This window comes from Tyto alba, unplaced genomic scaffold, assembly GCF_018691265.1.
Source record: "Tyto alba isolate M040663 unplaced genomic scaffold, T.alba_DEE_v4.0 Super-Scaffold_8, whole genome shotgun sequence".
In the NCBI taxonomy this organism is placed as follows: domain Eukaryota; kingdom Metazoa; phylum Chordata; class Aves; order Strigiformes; family Tytonidae; genus Tyto; species Tyto alba.
In genome coordinates this window covers 10,923,039-10,939,072 of record NW_024881329.1, presented here as the reverse complement: position 1 = coordinate 10,939,072, position 16,034 = coordinate 10,923,039, and the positions used below count along the sequence as shown (strand labels likewise).

The 16,034-nt window shown below is 36.5% G+C and overlaps 1 protein-coding gene across 15 annotated transcripts in view; it reads left to right on the top strand.

The window, feature by feature from the left end:
- The window catches only part of PPFIBP2 (PPFIA binding protein 2), a 108,141-nt gene that overhangs the window by 45,400 nt on the left and 46,707 nt on the right, over window positions 1–16,034 (top strand). For 13 of the 15 annotated variants that reach the window (XR_004409114.2, XM_033006777.2, XM_042784747.1 and 10 more), the window contains 2 exons: window positions 10,936–11,025; window positions 15,309–15,422. Coding sequence is in view for 14 of the 15 variants with exons in the window: in XM_033006777.2 (XP_032862668.2) it covers window positions 10,936–11,025; window positions 15,309–15,422 (204 nt within the window). In the remaining variant the exon portion in view is untranslated. Of the gene's footprint in view, window positions 1–2,180; window positions 2,472–10,935; window positions 11,026–15,308; window positions 15,423–16,034 lie in introns of those variants that run through there. The other 2 variants (XM_033006778.2, XM_033006780.2) reach the window with 2 other exon arrangements.

Below are 16,034 nucleotides of genomic sequence, written 5' to 3'. Positions count from 1 at the left end.
ATGCAGGTGACAGGCTGAAAGTGACCATGTGACTGTCTGGAATGTATGTTGTCAACATTTGTGGCTGATAAGATGCAGAAAATTCAGACACGTTTACCTTTTAATCAGGAAGAATGACTAACAGAATCAAGAGGCCTTTGCATGAATTCCAGGACAAATGACAAGGCAGAAATAACGTATATTTGCCATTTTAAATGCTTTTAAGAGAAGAAAGGGATACTTGCCTAGCTGCAGGTGCTACACTGAGACACTAGTAAGTGGGGTATTATTGTTTTCCTGCATTTTTTTAAAATGAAAACCAAAATCATTAAGAGATGATGTGTGGTGGAATGTTTTAAGGGAGGTATGATTCTCCTATCCTTAAGTAAGCCTGAAATGAGAGTCTTAGAGCCTATGTTTTGAAATGGATAGTGTGGAACCTGAGACTCTGTAGTGGTGGTGCTATGGAATATGCAATACTTTATCTCAAAGTTTGATGTATTTGCTGTTCTTCATAATTAGATAACTAGTTTTCTGTGGAAAAAAAATACCTTAAGCTGTAGGGAATTAATGTTTAATGCCAAGAGAATCCATATTCAGTCTTCAGTTTGTCAGCCATGACAGAGGTTGTCAAGCATAGAGAAGTGTATTACATTAAGTGCATTAACAATGTGCTAAGTCTTTTGCCAGATGGCGTGAGCTTTTTGAGAAATAGCTGCTCTCATCAACTTTAAGATAGCATAAAAATTTCTATAACCAGCGTAGAATAGTACATTCAATGTACAGAGCACCCCACGTCTGCCTTCAGATGTGTATTGTAGCATGGTTTGCTTTTGGAAGCTGACAGTTCTTCTGTCACATTTACTGCTGATTTGGGGTATCCTAGCACCTTTAGAAGACTTGTAGGACTAACTTTCTAAAAAACATTCATATTTTTCTTGTCACATAACTTTAAGTAACAACAGGTAATAAATACATGAAGAAAGTTGGAAGTCTATGTTTATATCCTTCCCTCTGGTGTTATGGATGATCATAAAAAGAGGTCCATCAGGTCAAAAGGATCAAGAATGGTTGAAATACTAGAAGTCCACATCCCTTGCAGAAACTCCTTCACATTTCTTTGACTTCCAGAGTTTGGAATGTGCATAGATGCCTAAGTGAGGCAGGTCCCTGTAAGAACTGCTTTTCAGGGCATTATACAGCTTCAAATTTGAGTTCTTTGTATATATCATTAGAAAGATGGGCAACTTTGACACTGTCTCTTCCAAATTTCTATTTTACTGTGCTTTAAATGCAGGAGTGAGTTTGGCTGTAGAAATTGAAGAAAATGGGGAAATAAGTAAATGTTCTTTCTGGTATCATAACAAAAATTCCATGGAGAGCACCATGTTTTGTTCTTAATGGGCATTGCCCAAGCAGTTGTCCTTGTGTGTATAACAATCAGTTGCCCGGTTTAAGGCCAAAGCCACTTTTAACTAGTGGGAGATACAACACTGGAAACTGGGTTTACTGGGAAAAATTAGAACTTAATCCTAACTACTCTGTGGAGGCACTAGAGGACACCTCAGTAACAGGCAATGCTTTCAAACTTCCCTTCCTGCCAGAGCATTGCTTTGCATAAATATGCTTTTATCTTGGTGTTGTGAGTTTGAAAAGTTGCCATGCTATGAGACTTCAGCCTCAGCAGGAACAGACAAAAATCTTAGAAGGGTATCATCATCTTCTGTTAAGATGGAAAATTGCCTCTTTGGCAATAGCAGTATTTATGGGATAATTAACTATACACAGGATCGTCCTTGAATTCCTTCTCTTTTATAATGTCTTTTGAGAGGACAGGCAAGTAATTCAAAAAGTAGAAATTATTTTTAGGTTTAGTCTGAGCCTGAAATAAACTGAGGCGGCTGAGTAGTGTTACGATAAACAGGGAGTAAAACAGAGACAGGAAATAAGGGGTCTTTGGTAATGAGTTCCAGCCACTCTTGAAACAGAAAGCCAGAGAAAGCATTACTTGAAAATAGTTTCTCAGTGACAGCTTAATAATTTCTAGCTTGTTCTTCAGCATTAAAAAGGAACAGTTTCTGCAGATTTATACTATTCTTGAAAGATCCTTTTTTAAAGATCATTTAGCAAGTTATATTTTTGACGTTTTTAGAGTTGCATTGTTCTTGTTGCTAACTGATCTGCTGTTTAAAAGAAACAGATGTTTGGGGGAGAGTCCAAAGTTTATACAGTTGTGTGTTATATATACATCTGTGAGAAGCATTTGGGATAAGACTGTGGGACAGAGGCAGAATATTTAGCCTAAAATGTGAATACACATTCAAGATTTCAGAAGTTGAAAGGGGAAGAAGTCACAGCTATACCCTGTAGAACAAAGCAGTGCGCTTGCTTCCACGAAGTTTCTTTTAACCCTGGGAATGTGACTGCTGAGATGGGCCCAAAGCATGGATGGTGAGATTGATATTTACAGGCACTTCACGTGGCTAAAGCGGGTAAGTGATCTGCTGGGCTTTGTTTTCTCTTCGTAAATGCACATTAGCAAATCTTAGAATTCTCAGCTTTGCGAAAGGAAATGTACTGAGTGCCTCAGTCATAAAATAGTGAAAGTTTCTTCTTGAGAAATGAATTAAAGACATTTCTTCATGTAGGAGGAGCAGGCTTAGGGAGGGGGGAGAGAATCAGCTGTCTTTGTCTTTAAAATGAAACTCTAGGATCAAATTGTGAACAAATGGCAATAGATTCTAGCAAGTGCTCGTGCTTGCCTGAGATTATAATACAACAAAGCAAATCCTGCATGGGAGTATGGCAAAAAAAGGCAAATATATTATTTACCATGTTGTGCTTTAAAATGAAAAATTATATGTGCTAGTTCTTAATCATTGGGCTATGAGACCTTTTAGGATGCCTTTGTGTTTGGATAGAAATAGTGGTACTTTTTTCCTGTGTATGTTACTCTGCTAAAATTATATTTATTAAAAAGACAGTGCTATTAAAATCCTAAGTTTGTGATTAATTGTCTGAACATGAATTAACTTCATAAGATCATTTTTGTCTTCCTATAAAAGAAAGTAGGTTTGTGCAGCTGTCTCATCACCTTGGAAAAATATTTTTGTCAGCTCCTCGATTTCTTTTAGTCTCTAAGTGTTTCTTTTTCAGTGTTTGAAAAATCCATGAATGAGATGTGAATAGATTCTTCACAGTAGACTGGTTTTTTAACTACAATATTAATTTAATTGTGCGTCATTCCTCTCGTTATACTTTTAAAATCTATTTTAACCTGTGTGAACTTTTCTTGCAAATTCTATACCTGTCATTTATGTTAGTACTTTTTTATGACACCGGATTAAAAACACCCATGTGTACATCTGCACATGTGCTCTCTTTTCTTCTAGCTGTATAAACATAAAATGTAGGTAAATACTTATGTGAAATGTGATTAGGAACTTTAGCTTGAGTAGTTTCTTGAATTGATATAAAATAAGCATAATTAAATGTCAGTCTTTTATTAAAGCTTAAGAATCTTGAAGTTAATTTACAAAATATTTACATTTGTTTCTGGAATGTGGATGGGGAGGGGATTAAATGGGAAGTGAGTGGGATAGTGAAGGAGAAGAGACAACGGGAAGTAGCAGTTGGTTAATGTTATACTGTCAGTTTAACTTGTGCTCTGTGCAGTTAAAGCTAAATAACTCTTGAATGTTTTTTTGAGATCACATATTAATTTGTTATTTAAATGAGTTTTTGAATATGGTATCTGTGCCACCCCTGCTTCCTTGTTTAAATTTAATTTCTAAAAAGATAAGTTTGCTACAAAAGGCTAAGGTGTGCTGTTACCAGGTTGTGCAGCATTCAGGATACACTGAGGACAATCACAATGAGGAAGGGCTCAGGAAGTAGCTTCAGTGAATAAAGTCTCACACTGAAATGTTCACAGACTTAGAGGGGTTAACGCATGGTGTCTTTAGGATGATTTTCAGGTACAGTGTTCAGAAAGTATACTGTGTTCAAATATAGCAGAGGCTTTTACAGAAATTAATGATGCTATACTGTTGTTGCATGTAATTCCTTTTATGTAGGGTACATAGAGAATATCAATTCTGCTGCTTTTCCTTGCAAGCTTTTAAAGAGGGGTGAGGACATGTAGGGAAAGGGAAGAGATCTGAAAATAATCTTGCATTGTTCCCAGGAGAATTTAAGCAGTCTGCTCCCAAATTCCTTTGACAAGTAATTTTTTAAAAAGTGAAAACAATCTAGGTTGTTTGTTTAATTCTCATGTTCAGGAATCCTAACATCACATGTCTGGCACTGACTGCGATAGCTTATAAGGGTTTTAGGCCCTTCGATCATAAACTCTTGCTCTTTGGCTGATAATGAAAGTATGAGTACCCTCCAGAGTAACAAATGGCACTTAACAGAGAGTAACTGCAACAGACTTCCATAAACCCTTGGTGAAGTATGCCAAGCTGTCTCAAATTTCATCATTAGCAGAAATCACTTCAGAGACTTGATGTTGCAGTAGTTGGCTAAGCTAGATTTGCATGGTATCTGTGGTTTGGACTGGGTTAGGGCAGCAAACAAATACGAAAATCACGAGATCCAGGCAGACAGAATGACAGATACAACTATTTTCAGATGCTTGGAATAGAGTATCTGGTTTAAAGTAGTAGTCTTCTTGTAACACAATGTGTATAGTATCATCATGCAACAGCAGCAGGGACAAACCAATATTTAGATCAAGTTGAAATAAGGTGTCACCACACTTCAGCTCTTTCCATTGGACTTTCTTGATGTTAAAATGACCTGTGAAAATGCTGTGCCAGAAACGGCCATAGGTATGGACAAAATGGGCAGCAAAATGTAAGAGCAGATGGACAGAATCAAAAAACATTTAGCCTTGTCTCAGTTGTATATGAGGCACAGTTAATGTGTCTTCCTTTGTTTACTGTTTTTTCTTCATTTTACTTTTCTCTGTCTTTTGCCAGTAATAATTATTAGTCTGCAGTAGTATTTCTCACAAGAGAAAAACTGTCTCTGATAATACCTAATATCAGAAAGACAAAACTCTGCAATGGGTACAGCTAAGATGTACTTCATGGCATGTGATACTTTGATGGCAATTTCAGAACTGTCCCAGTTTTCTTATTCTGTCTGAGAAGCTGAATATCTGATAATAGGCACATAGTACTGCCCTGGTTTCATGCAGTGTTGAGTTTATAATGATGCAGATATTGGAGGATACCTTGTTAGTAAGACAAAAAGCCCAGCTTTTAAGGGAAGCATGTTTCTCAGCAGTCTGTTTCTAGAAGGATATGGCAAGGCTCTTGTGTATATACAGTGCACTTTTAACATTACTGCTAAGGCAGCAGCATAGTTCTCAAAGTAGTTGGTGGGAGGTTTGTGGGGAGCGTTTTGCAGATAACTGGTGTTGGTTTGTTTACAGGGCCTAAGCATAAATCTGTCACAGTTAAAAGTTTCAGTTAGAAGCTAAGGAACCTGAGACACCCCCTATTACCTGAAGCTGAAAATGCCTCATCTTCAGCAAACTTTCTGTGGTTCTGCCAAGGGATTTGGGTTTGAGGGTTCATATACAATTTCATCTGTTGTCCTGTTGCTTTATTCTTATCTTTCTATCTGACCTTAATTGGAACACACCATTCCAAATAAAAATGGCACAACCCCCATTTTGGTACATAGGTATGTAGGTATAACCACAAATTATTAACAAGCATCACAAACATAAAGACACTGTAAATTAACTGAGCTATGTGAACTGCAGTGGATGGAGTATAGTGAAATGGAAGGTCTCTTGCCTCTGGAAAACTCTCTGAAGTGGCAAGATGTTTTAATTTGAAAGAGAGATTCTTTCATATGAAGTGAAGGTGTCTAATGTCTCTTGTAGCTTGCTTTAGACTTACCTTTTGAAGTGCAGGCAGCACAGAACTGATGGCTGACCTGAAATAGGTGTACATTATTCTTATGCCTTGCTTTCCTTTCCTCTGGATTCTATTTACAATCTGTACTAGCGAGAGGTGGAGTGATCAAACCCATGCTATAGCTGTTAAACTTATGATATCGAGGGTGAATCTTATGATTTCTGTAAGGATATCTTCTTTTAAGTAATGTAACTGTCTGGAGAAGAAAATAGGTATTAGTTTTAGGAAAAAACATCCAGATAAAATATAAATATTTGTACAGAATTCTTTTGTTTTAAGGACTACAGAAATTTCCCTATCTCTGTCTTTGCTTAATTTCAGACTATGTGCTGTTAGCTTTTTCAAAGTGCCACTTTCACTTAACCGATGAGGAACAAGGGCAAATAGAAAATCCTGTTATTGATTTATTAATTGCCTTCAGATGAAAGACAAGAATTACAGATCCAGAAACCACATTCCAGCCTTTTCATCCTCCTCAAATATACTGAGGGAATGTGCATATATTCAGATGTGTAGATGTGTGTGAATGTGAAGTAGAACTAAAATTCCAAGATTAAATTTGTATTACAGTCAGTCAGATGCCAAAAATAAAAATGTTTGCTGTGTAGGCTACTAGCTCATCCCTACACAGTAGTAACTACTGTGACTCAGAATATCAATTCTGCTGACCCAAAAGAGTAATGAAGAGATGGAGAGTCCATACTCTTCTAAATATTACCAACTCCAAATAGACTGGAAAAAGTCTACAGTGTACACTTTCTTGAATTGAAATATAATAGTATGGTCTGTGTGCTGCTGATATCTTGTGGGGAAACTGCTTGCACTCTGCTGGCTATACTCGTTTTCAGCTGCTAAACTGCAACAAAAGACAATACATCAAGCACGTCCTTAATCTTTCCGATTAATGCAAGTGTTATAGTTGTCACAATCATTTTGTGCAATTATCAGTGGCACTAAAAATGGTTCATGTGACTGAATAAGAAGAGAGGAGGGTTATGACATAATCTGTCTTCTGAAAGAGGCATGTGTCTTGTTGAAAAAGCTTACAAATCAGTGCTCAAACTGACTGCCAGGTTTCTTTTCCCAGGTCCTCCCCCCTCCACAGCCCAATATGAGATCCATGGTATTAGTGACAAATTTCTGTGTAATACCTTGCTGATCAACTTCAGAAGTTGGTTTTTTTGTTTTAAAATTAGCAGTGTTGGAGATACTTTGAGCTGAAACTGAAACAGCACACATGAGGGAATATAAACTGGACTGTATTCAATTTTATTATCTTTCATATGTGCTTGCTTTAAGGGGCTTACTTTTACAGACTATCAAGATTCAGCTAGAAGTTCTGTTACAGGAGCTTCTGAACAGAACATCTGTACAGAAGCACTGTATAATGGTGGTGGTTCTGTTCTGACAATAGTCTGCATTCTGAATTGTTTCCGATTAAAATAACATGCAGGAAAACATAACATTTCATGCTTACTGGGCTCTGAGAAGGCTTGAAAATTAAGATAGATGAGTCAATCAAACGTTTCTTCCTATTCTTGCAGTACGCTTTTATATTTTTGCTGATTTATTCCTGTTTTAAATTAAAGCTGTTGAATCATACTCTGAAGTCTGATTTTTTGTATCATGTACTCTGAAAGAATATTTAAGACCTTTTCTTGTAAAAGGACTCTGTAATGTCTGGATCATGTAAGTGATACTTAGACAGTCAAGTTTCCAGCAGCTGCCAATATTATGTCCATGTTAGAGTAAAGAGCGTATTCCAGAGAGAGATTTGGAAACTAAAGATGAAGAAGAAGCTGAAGCAGGTGATGGAATGCAAAAGCCTTGTTGATTTGGAATTGTGTCAGGAAACATTTTATATTAATATCTGATGCAATCTAATGGGCATTAAACTATATCCAAAATCTATATGGAGACTATAATACAGGTGCTTCAAGAAATAAATTTGCAGCTCCCTTAGGCAAAGTGTTTATAGTATACACTTGACCTTTCATCTGCAGTGGTATTACCATCAACATAGTTTCAACGACCTTGCCTTAGCATATCTTTCCTTTAACTTTCTTATTGTGTTATCATAAACTTTTTTACATGTTTTATGCAATTTCGCTCATTCTTTCATTATAAGAAATATAATTAACACATTTAGCTTATAATTTGTGGAGCCCAGGTAATGATTTTTGGTCTTGAAGGCTACGTCTTCTGAAATAACATCTTTGTGGAAAAGATTCAGCCTTTTGGTCATGTGGTTACAGAAGTCTAGGTTTATTGTTCATGAGCTCTTACACCAGCTCGAGTCATATGTAGTCTTATGACTCTAATGTTATAGGTCCTGTATTCAGTTGCTGCTGATACGTGTGATTTCAAACTATATGTGTTCAGTTTTCTCTCAGTACTGACTTTCACAACTGCAGAATGCACTCCAACCATCCACAGATGGCCATGGTTCATATTACATTGTTTTATCTTGTCTTTATGCATGCCACAAAGATTTCCCAAGTCTTAAACAACTGCTGTGTGTCAATCAGCCACTTTATTTAGCAGGTCATTTTTTGCCTACTGTACTTTCCTGTACTTATCTGAGCACTCTCTGGCTGACCTGTTGGCAAGGTTGGGTTTTTTTCTTCCCCCTTTTCTGTTCACATGGGTGTGATTCACTAGGTTTCACAGGGATATTGAGTATTGGACTTCCAGCAGAGGATATATCACAGTCACTCAGTGCAGCAGACATCATTGGAGGCTATACAATTGGTAAATGTGAGTGTAGTAAAGTATCTTATTTGTGATTTTATGTTGAACTAAATCTTAATTACAGATTATATAAAATGTTGGACTTTGTTTTGTATTCATGACAGATTGGTTATGTAAAAATGTATTGGCAGTAATTTAACTCACTGTGCCTGTAAGGCTGGGGGGGAGTGGTTACACAAGTGGTTACAAGTAAAATCTACTTGACTAGGCAGTCTTCGTCACTAGGTTTTGTCATTGAAAACCTTTTCCTGCCTAGCAGCTGCCTGAATACTTGATGTTCTAGGTGCAGAAAAGTCTTCCCTACCATTGAGTGTGAGCCAGAGATGTACTGGGGAAGGCCTGTGGGCTCTCCATTGAGAAAAATTATTTAATGGTATGTAATGGAGTTTTAACTCTAATGGAAACATAGACACCAAGGCTAAAGATTTTGGATTCTAAAGAACAGTATAAGACTTTGCTCTCTAAGTGGAGTAACAGCCCAAGCAGAATGGCTGGCAGTATGTTTGAGGATGGATAGCTGAGATCAAAGGATTAGCTAGGCAGGCATACAGAAATGCATGTTGTTTACTTATGTGAGGATTCCTTACTTTCATTATAGTACTACAAAAGTTAGGCACTTAATTTCAAAAGAAGTCAAGGAACAATGGGTGAAGAGGAACCAAAAGAAAGCAACAAAACAGATCTTGAAAAGTAAAACAGTGAGGGACAGAAAAATTTGTGTTTGTTTAGTCCAAAGACTGGTCTGTTAATTAGAGATCTAATTTCTGAAGCAAAGGGAAGGACCTTTTTTTTAATGCGTGGTGATATGATAGGAACCAGTATGTTGAAGTTGAAGAGATGATGATTCAGGTTAGACATTAAGAAAAATGTTCTAATGATGGGTAACTAGGAAGTAGGTTATCCGGGGAGGCTGTTTAATCCATTTCTGGAGGTCTTTAGTATTAAGCAAGACAAGAATATTGCAAAGTGTCATCAGCCCTAGGGTGGAATAACGAACCAGATGATATCTTCAGACTCCTTTTGGTCCTGTTTGCTGATGTCTTTGTGATTTTCTCAATTCCTTTCAAAATGATCAGAGACAAACATGTCAGTTGCTTGCTCAAATTATCAGTTGCTCTCAGCTCGTAAAAATGCCATATTTAGTTCAACACTTATGGCTTAAAAAGTGTCTTTTGATTGGATTAATATTTGATTTCTTGATTCGCATTCATTAGCACCATTTTTATTTTCATCATCTGTTTTACTTTTGGGCCTGTTAGACCTCAGTGGAAATCAAGAAGGCATGAATACATTTACTATAAAAAAAAAATTACTATTCACAAGTGATCAGTTGAAAAAGAAAGAACAGCTGGGGAGGAGGATTATGATTATATTGGTGCCATTGTACAGATAACTATAAATGAGTAGTTAGCTGCAGACTGGAGTAGTTGAAGGGAACTCAGTGATGTTGGATTCTTGGGTTAGCTGAAAAGCCAGACAGAGCGTTTTATTCCCCAGCAGAAACGCATTGCCTGCAATGGAGCTGGGCAATGAAACACTAAGGGCTCATGTTACTTTTGATGCTCTAACCAAACAGCTCCATTCCCACAGTTGCACAATGTTTTAGTGTGCAGAATGAAGCTATGGGACTCTTCTAAACTTTTTGAAGTAAATCTGCAGATCTTTTTTTTAATTGTGGTGTTTCTCTATGGAGTATTCAAATTCATAGGAAATGAGACATAATAGTTAGGAATGGGCCCTGTTTTAGAAGGTCTTGCTTCTTAGAACTATTTATAAATCCGTAAGTGATTATGTAGCTGGAGTTGTTCCTGATAAGAATGTGATAAATTTGTTAATTGTTAACAAAAAAGTTATACTTTTATTTCAGTAATTTCTAGGAATAGTATAATACATATGGCAATTTTTACCATTTAAAAATAAGTACCAAGTTTCCTCATTTGGCAAAAAGCTGCTGAGACCAGGTATTTCAAATGAAATGGGTTTTGTCTTGATAAGATGGTATTTGCTAATGAAATTATAATTTGTAGAAAATATAAAATCTATTCCTATAACACTCTTCACTGCTGGAAATGAGAAAGTATTCAAAATCCAGCTAAAAAAAAGGTACATTCAAAAGGTTTAATGCATATGAAATAAACAGTTTTGGTCTGTAGACACATTTTGCGTGTTTTTCATATTATAAAAACCATTCAAAATATATAACTTTTTATTAACTATTGCTTGAAATTTTAATATTATCTGTAAAAATTCTCATAGTGCTTTTTCCCCCCAGTCACAGGTGAATCATCATTCATCTAATAATGAAACTTATCAAGAAAGATTGGCACGATTAGAAGGTGATAAAGAGTCACTCATACTGCAGGTATGTCCTTAAGAAAACATTGTCTACATAGTTCATATTCAGGGAGTAAAAACTGAAGTGATAGAGTATTTTCTGTTGAAAGTTAGCAAGTCACCAAATGTAACTGATATTTAATCAGGAATTAATTTGTATAATCCATCTGATGGATTTCATGGTGGGGTAATTTGGTAAAGGAGAGGGGACTAACAGCAATAAGAGGGAGACAATTGACAGCGGTAAAAAAGAAAAAACAACTTTAAAATAATGCTGTGGAGTCCCAAGACAATGCTATGGTAGTGGTTCTCACTCTAGGTTTGCTAGGTTTTGCCAGCTGACTTTTCTAGGTTCTGTGTGCCACCATTTTTAATGAATTGGAAGACTGGCAGGTAGAGAAAACTGATATTTTTCCTGCTTGTATACTGTTCCAAAGTTGCTTTACATCAGCAAAAAGATTAAGGGGGAGGTAAAGCGGTAAAATTAAAATTTAACAGTAAAATGCATGCCTAAGCTCTCCCAGGTTTCACCTTTCTCAGTTTACCAAGCCTTTTTCAAACAGATCCACTGTCCCATGTATGTTTTCCTCCTGGAGAATACATGTTGTACAGCTTAAAATAAAAAAAAACTTAATTATTTTTTTCTAGATATTTTCACTATTAGTAAACTCTACATTTTTAAATATACTTCTTAAAACTAAAGCTGGAGATTCTTTAAATGGTCTTTGCATATTCTATCTCTTTACACTTACAAAAGCATATTTTAAGCATACATATTTATATCAAACAAAACTTAACTATACTGGGTAGGTGTTCTTGCTACTTGAGTTACTAGTTTCTGTAAGCATGTTTTATCCTGTATGTTCTGTTCACACTTGTGTTAATTTACTGAGCAGAATTCTCACTGCTGTTATGTTGTTAAATAAACAATAAATGGTTTGTGAGACATAAGCTTAGGCTTGTTTGGATTTTTTTTTTTTGTCACTGTTAAATTGCTATTACCAAATTTAGAAAAGAAGGAAAAAAATAATTAAAAATAAACTTCAGGTTGGAATTTAAGGTTTAAGTGTGTGCTACAAATCCCGTTTTTTCTAAGAGGGAATCAGGTCGGGGGAGACATCACAACTGATAGTTATTAGAACATCTTTTATTAATCAAGTGGTTATTAACTGTAACTTCTATATTCTATTAATAATAGCAAACAACTTTTCACACAGTATATTCACTTCTTGCACAGTTCCCTCACACACATGAGTAACTCATAATTGGAGCAACAATTAGGAGGCCAAGCCCAGCTGTTTACTCAGAAGCAGAGGGTTGTACTGATGCACCTGTGGCTTTGTCCCTGAAGGTCTCCTTTGTTTCATTGCATGTGTGTATAGTCCTGTAATCTTTGTCTGCATATAGCAGCCACTGTTGTCTTAGATGTGGTTCGTGCTATACAGCCAGTTGTTGGTGGTCATGCATGCTGGTAGGCTTGTACAGATTTGACAGAATCTTGGTGTTCAAAATGTATCAGCTTTTGTGGATTTAACAGGACTGCTAGTCTCCAGCACTTTTAAGTTTCTGAAGACTCTTCCAGTATACTGCTTAGCATGTACCTTTCCTGTCTTTGTCCTGCTAATTTTTAGTAAATATTTCTTCATCCACACAAATAGGTACCCATAGAATGCAGCCAAACTTACAAAGAAAGGGGTTTTTATGACATGATTTGGAGACCTGCCTAAAGTTTATCTCAAAAGTAATGTAGTAAAATCAGATGTAGAAATTTTCTCTCTGTTGCCTTTTGGTCCCATCACAACTCCACCAAATCAAGAGGCTTAGTCAATATTTATGCATTTTCGTATCCCACTGCACAGTATTGCAGTAGAACTCCAAAAATCCCGGGGAAGTAAGATAGATGAAAGCCTCAGGCTGGTAGATGAACATCAACAACAAAAAAAAGATGTCAAAATGGAGCTCAGTTTAGAACCTGGTTTACACCAGGTCTGCATAATCTATCTAGGCAGTCGAATATGAAGAACACAGGCAAGTCCCATGCTGAGGTTACACTGGCCTGAGGGAGTCTGCTGGTACAAACCTGGCTCCTGAGTGTGACTACTGACACGAAGGATGAGGAAGCAATGGGAAACAGAGCACCTCTATCCTATAGCTCATGTTCAATTGTGCCAGTGACTGTGGTCTGTAGCTCTAATCTGTAGGGAATATGATGCCAGGAGCACTTCAGTCTTTCATCAGACTTGCCACAGAAGCAGCAGGACCAGAACCTTGTATTTCTGTCCACCAAGGCAGTGTCAGAGATTGCACCTTAAAACCTGCTTCTACTGTTCAGTCTGTAGCGGAGGCTGGAAATGCTACAGCATCTGGGATACCTTCTTATAGCTCAGTGCCTGTGTATATGAGCTAATGTACTTCTTGAGGTGTTTACTTTGATTGGTTTTTTTAAACCCTTATACCACAGACTTTAGCTAATTGTTCAATATGTCTAATTTCTATAGATATTTACAGAAAATATATTATCCACAGGCTGACTCTTGTGTGTGTTGTACTGCTAAGGCAATATGGACTTGCCAGTGTAGCATACACTGGAGTTATATTCTGTGCACAGCCTACTGATTCCCTGAAGAGTCTGGCAGATGTGATCCTGAACAGAGAGGAAAATATGACCTCAGTGACTAATGTGCCTCTCAGCCTAACTACTGGAACATCCAACACATACCTCTAAAGCTGCTACGGTTTTACTAAATTCCTTTGCAGGTCACATTTAACATACAGAGTTTTCCTTACAGGTTACAATTCTAGTTGGAGCCTAACTTGACCCTTTAAGTAGAGCTTGTTTCCTTTCAGTTTGTTTCTTCTTGCTTTCTGACATCACAGGGCTTTTATTTTGTGCCATCACTCATTTAATGGGAACAAAACAAAAAAGTAGACAAGCAACAGACTGCCTTGCAAGGAGTTCTCCCCCTGCCCCAGCTTAGATGTGTCCTCCTGCCATCTGCCTCCACCCACTTCTTCCTATCATCTCACATCCAGCATTCATCTGTACTCTACCATACAGCCAACTACTTTAAAGGAGAAAAAAAAAAAAAAAAAGTCAGTCCTCTTTTTTTCTTTTTCTAAGTTCCTTTTCAAGGCATGCTTGTCATTATGTTTGCAGATAAAACAAATACAGATCACTCAGTCACTCCCTCTGCAACTTCCCTGAAGTGAACTCATCTGTTTGTTGATTGGGTTTTAGAAATGCTGTGTAGTGGGTACATCTTAAAGGTTTCACTTGCACGTACTCTACCTGTCTTTTTTTTTTTAAATAAAGCTGTTATAGGGTTGGATGTGAGAGCATACATAAGTTTTTGTTAATGCGTTTCATTCAAACTGGAGTTTAAATACCTAAGGTTGCTTTTTTGTTTGATATAACATTTTTCTAGTATAATCAAGGTTTTTATATAAATAAATAGTAAAAATGAATATACAGAGTATGTGCTACTTAACATAGGAATTAACAACGGGATTTTTTCCACATTTTTCTAATGTTATCTTGAGCATAGTTTTTTCAGCTTTGCAAGCTTTGAGTTAGGCTGCTGGGCTTTTCTTATTACACACTCACTGGTCTATATCACCATTCCCACAGTTCTTTACCAGTATTACCTACTGTTTCTTTTCCTGGGATTCATTGTCTGTATCTCACTTCTCTTGCTTTCATGTTTTGGCTTGCAAAGCCTGGGAATTTTTCTTGGAATAGATCTTTGCCTCTGCTAAAACATGCCTTTTACTCATTGCATTCTTTCTAACTTCAGAACACTTTATTGATAGGTAAGCATTTTTCTGTTCTTGTAAGAAGTAAAATAATTGGTTGGTTTCTGAATGAACAGTTTTATTGTTTATCCGTTTTAGGGAGTGAAATGCCAACAGAACCTAAAGTGGCAATGCACGCTCCAAAACCACATAAAATATTTTCAGTATCCTATGTTTTTGTTTGGTGCTTCCTAATTTTTCAGACATCTGCATGAACTGACTCAGGCTACCTACAGATAGTCTTCTATCTCTTCTAGGAATGCTCTTTCTTTTTATATTAAAACAAAATAATAGGGTGGGGGGTGTCAGAGGGTGGAGTTGAATAAAAATATAGGTAAGACTGAAAAACTGTCTTATCTTGATAGAACAGGTTGCTGCAGTGCACAAGAATGTTAAACCATTGAAGACTTTAAAAGAGAACTTGCTGTTAAATGTGCATTTGGATGTTAATTGTATACGGTAATTGAAACTTATTTACAGTCAGTTCAGTAGCATTGTGCTTCTCTTCTCAAATTACAGGTGAGTGTTCTTACAGACCAGGTGGAAGCTCAAGGAGAGAAGATCCGGGACTTAGAAATCTGTCTTGAGGGGCATCAGTTGAAACTGAATGCTACAGAAGAAATGCTTCAACAGGTAAAAATCTGGATTGGAAAGCTTCTTGCATAATCCTCTCCAACAGAGGGCTGAACATATATGGTCAGCTTGTCTGCATGTGCGAATGCCTCTGGTGACAAGATAAAACAGGAAAAAATGCCTCTTTTATTGTTCTCTTGCTGCTTTGCACTTTTCTTTGTTTTCCTGTTGCAGAAACATTTTACTGGCTGGTTGCATAATACTGTACGTGGCAGTATGTAAAATGAAACTATTGTGTCTTATTTGTACTGTGCTGATGAACTAAATTTGGACATGGTTGAGTAACTGGTTAGACAGGTTAAATGTATCTAATATATGTAAGAGTTATAGAATTAAGTTTTAATTAAATATATTCTGTTTTCATATGGCTTTGAAGCTGAACAGGTAGTAAGTTGAAATTAATTACAATATCAAGTTTGGTTCTATAACTATTTTTGCTTAATTTAGGAGCTTTCCCTTCTTTTTGAAAGAAAATTAGTAGATAAAGACATATTTTTATTTATTTCAATCGACAGTTTCTGGCTATGTGATTTAATTTTTGCTCTTTCATGTTACATGTTGAGGAAGCAGAACAAATGAGAAATTAAATACCTTACAGTTCATGTATTACTG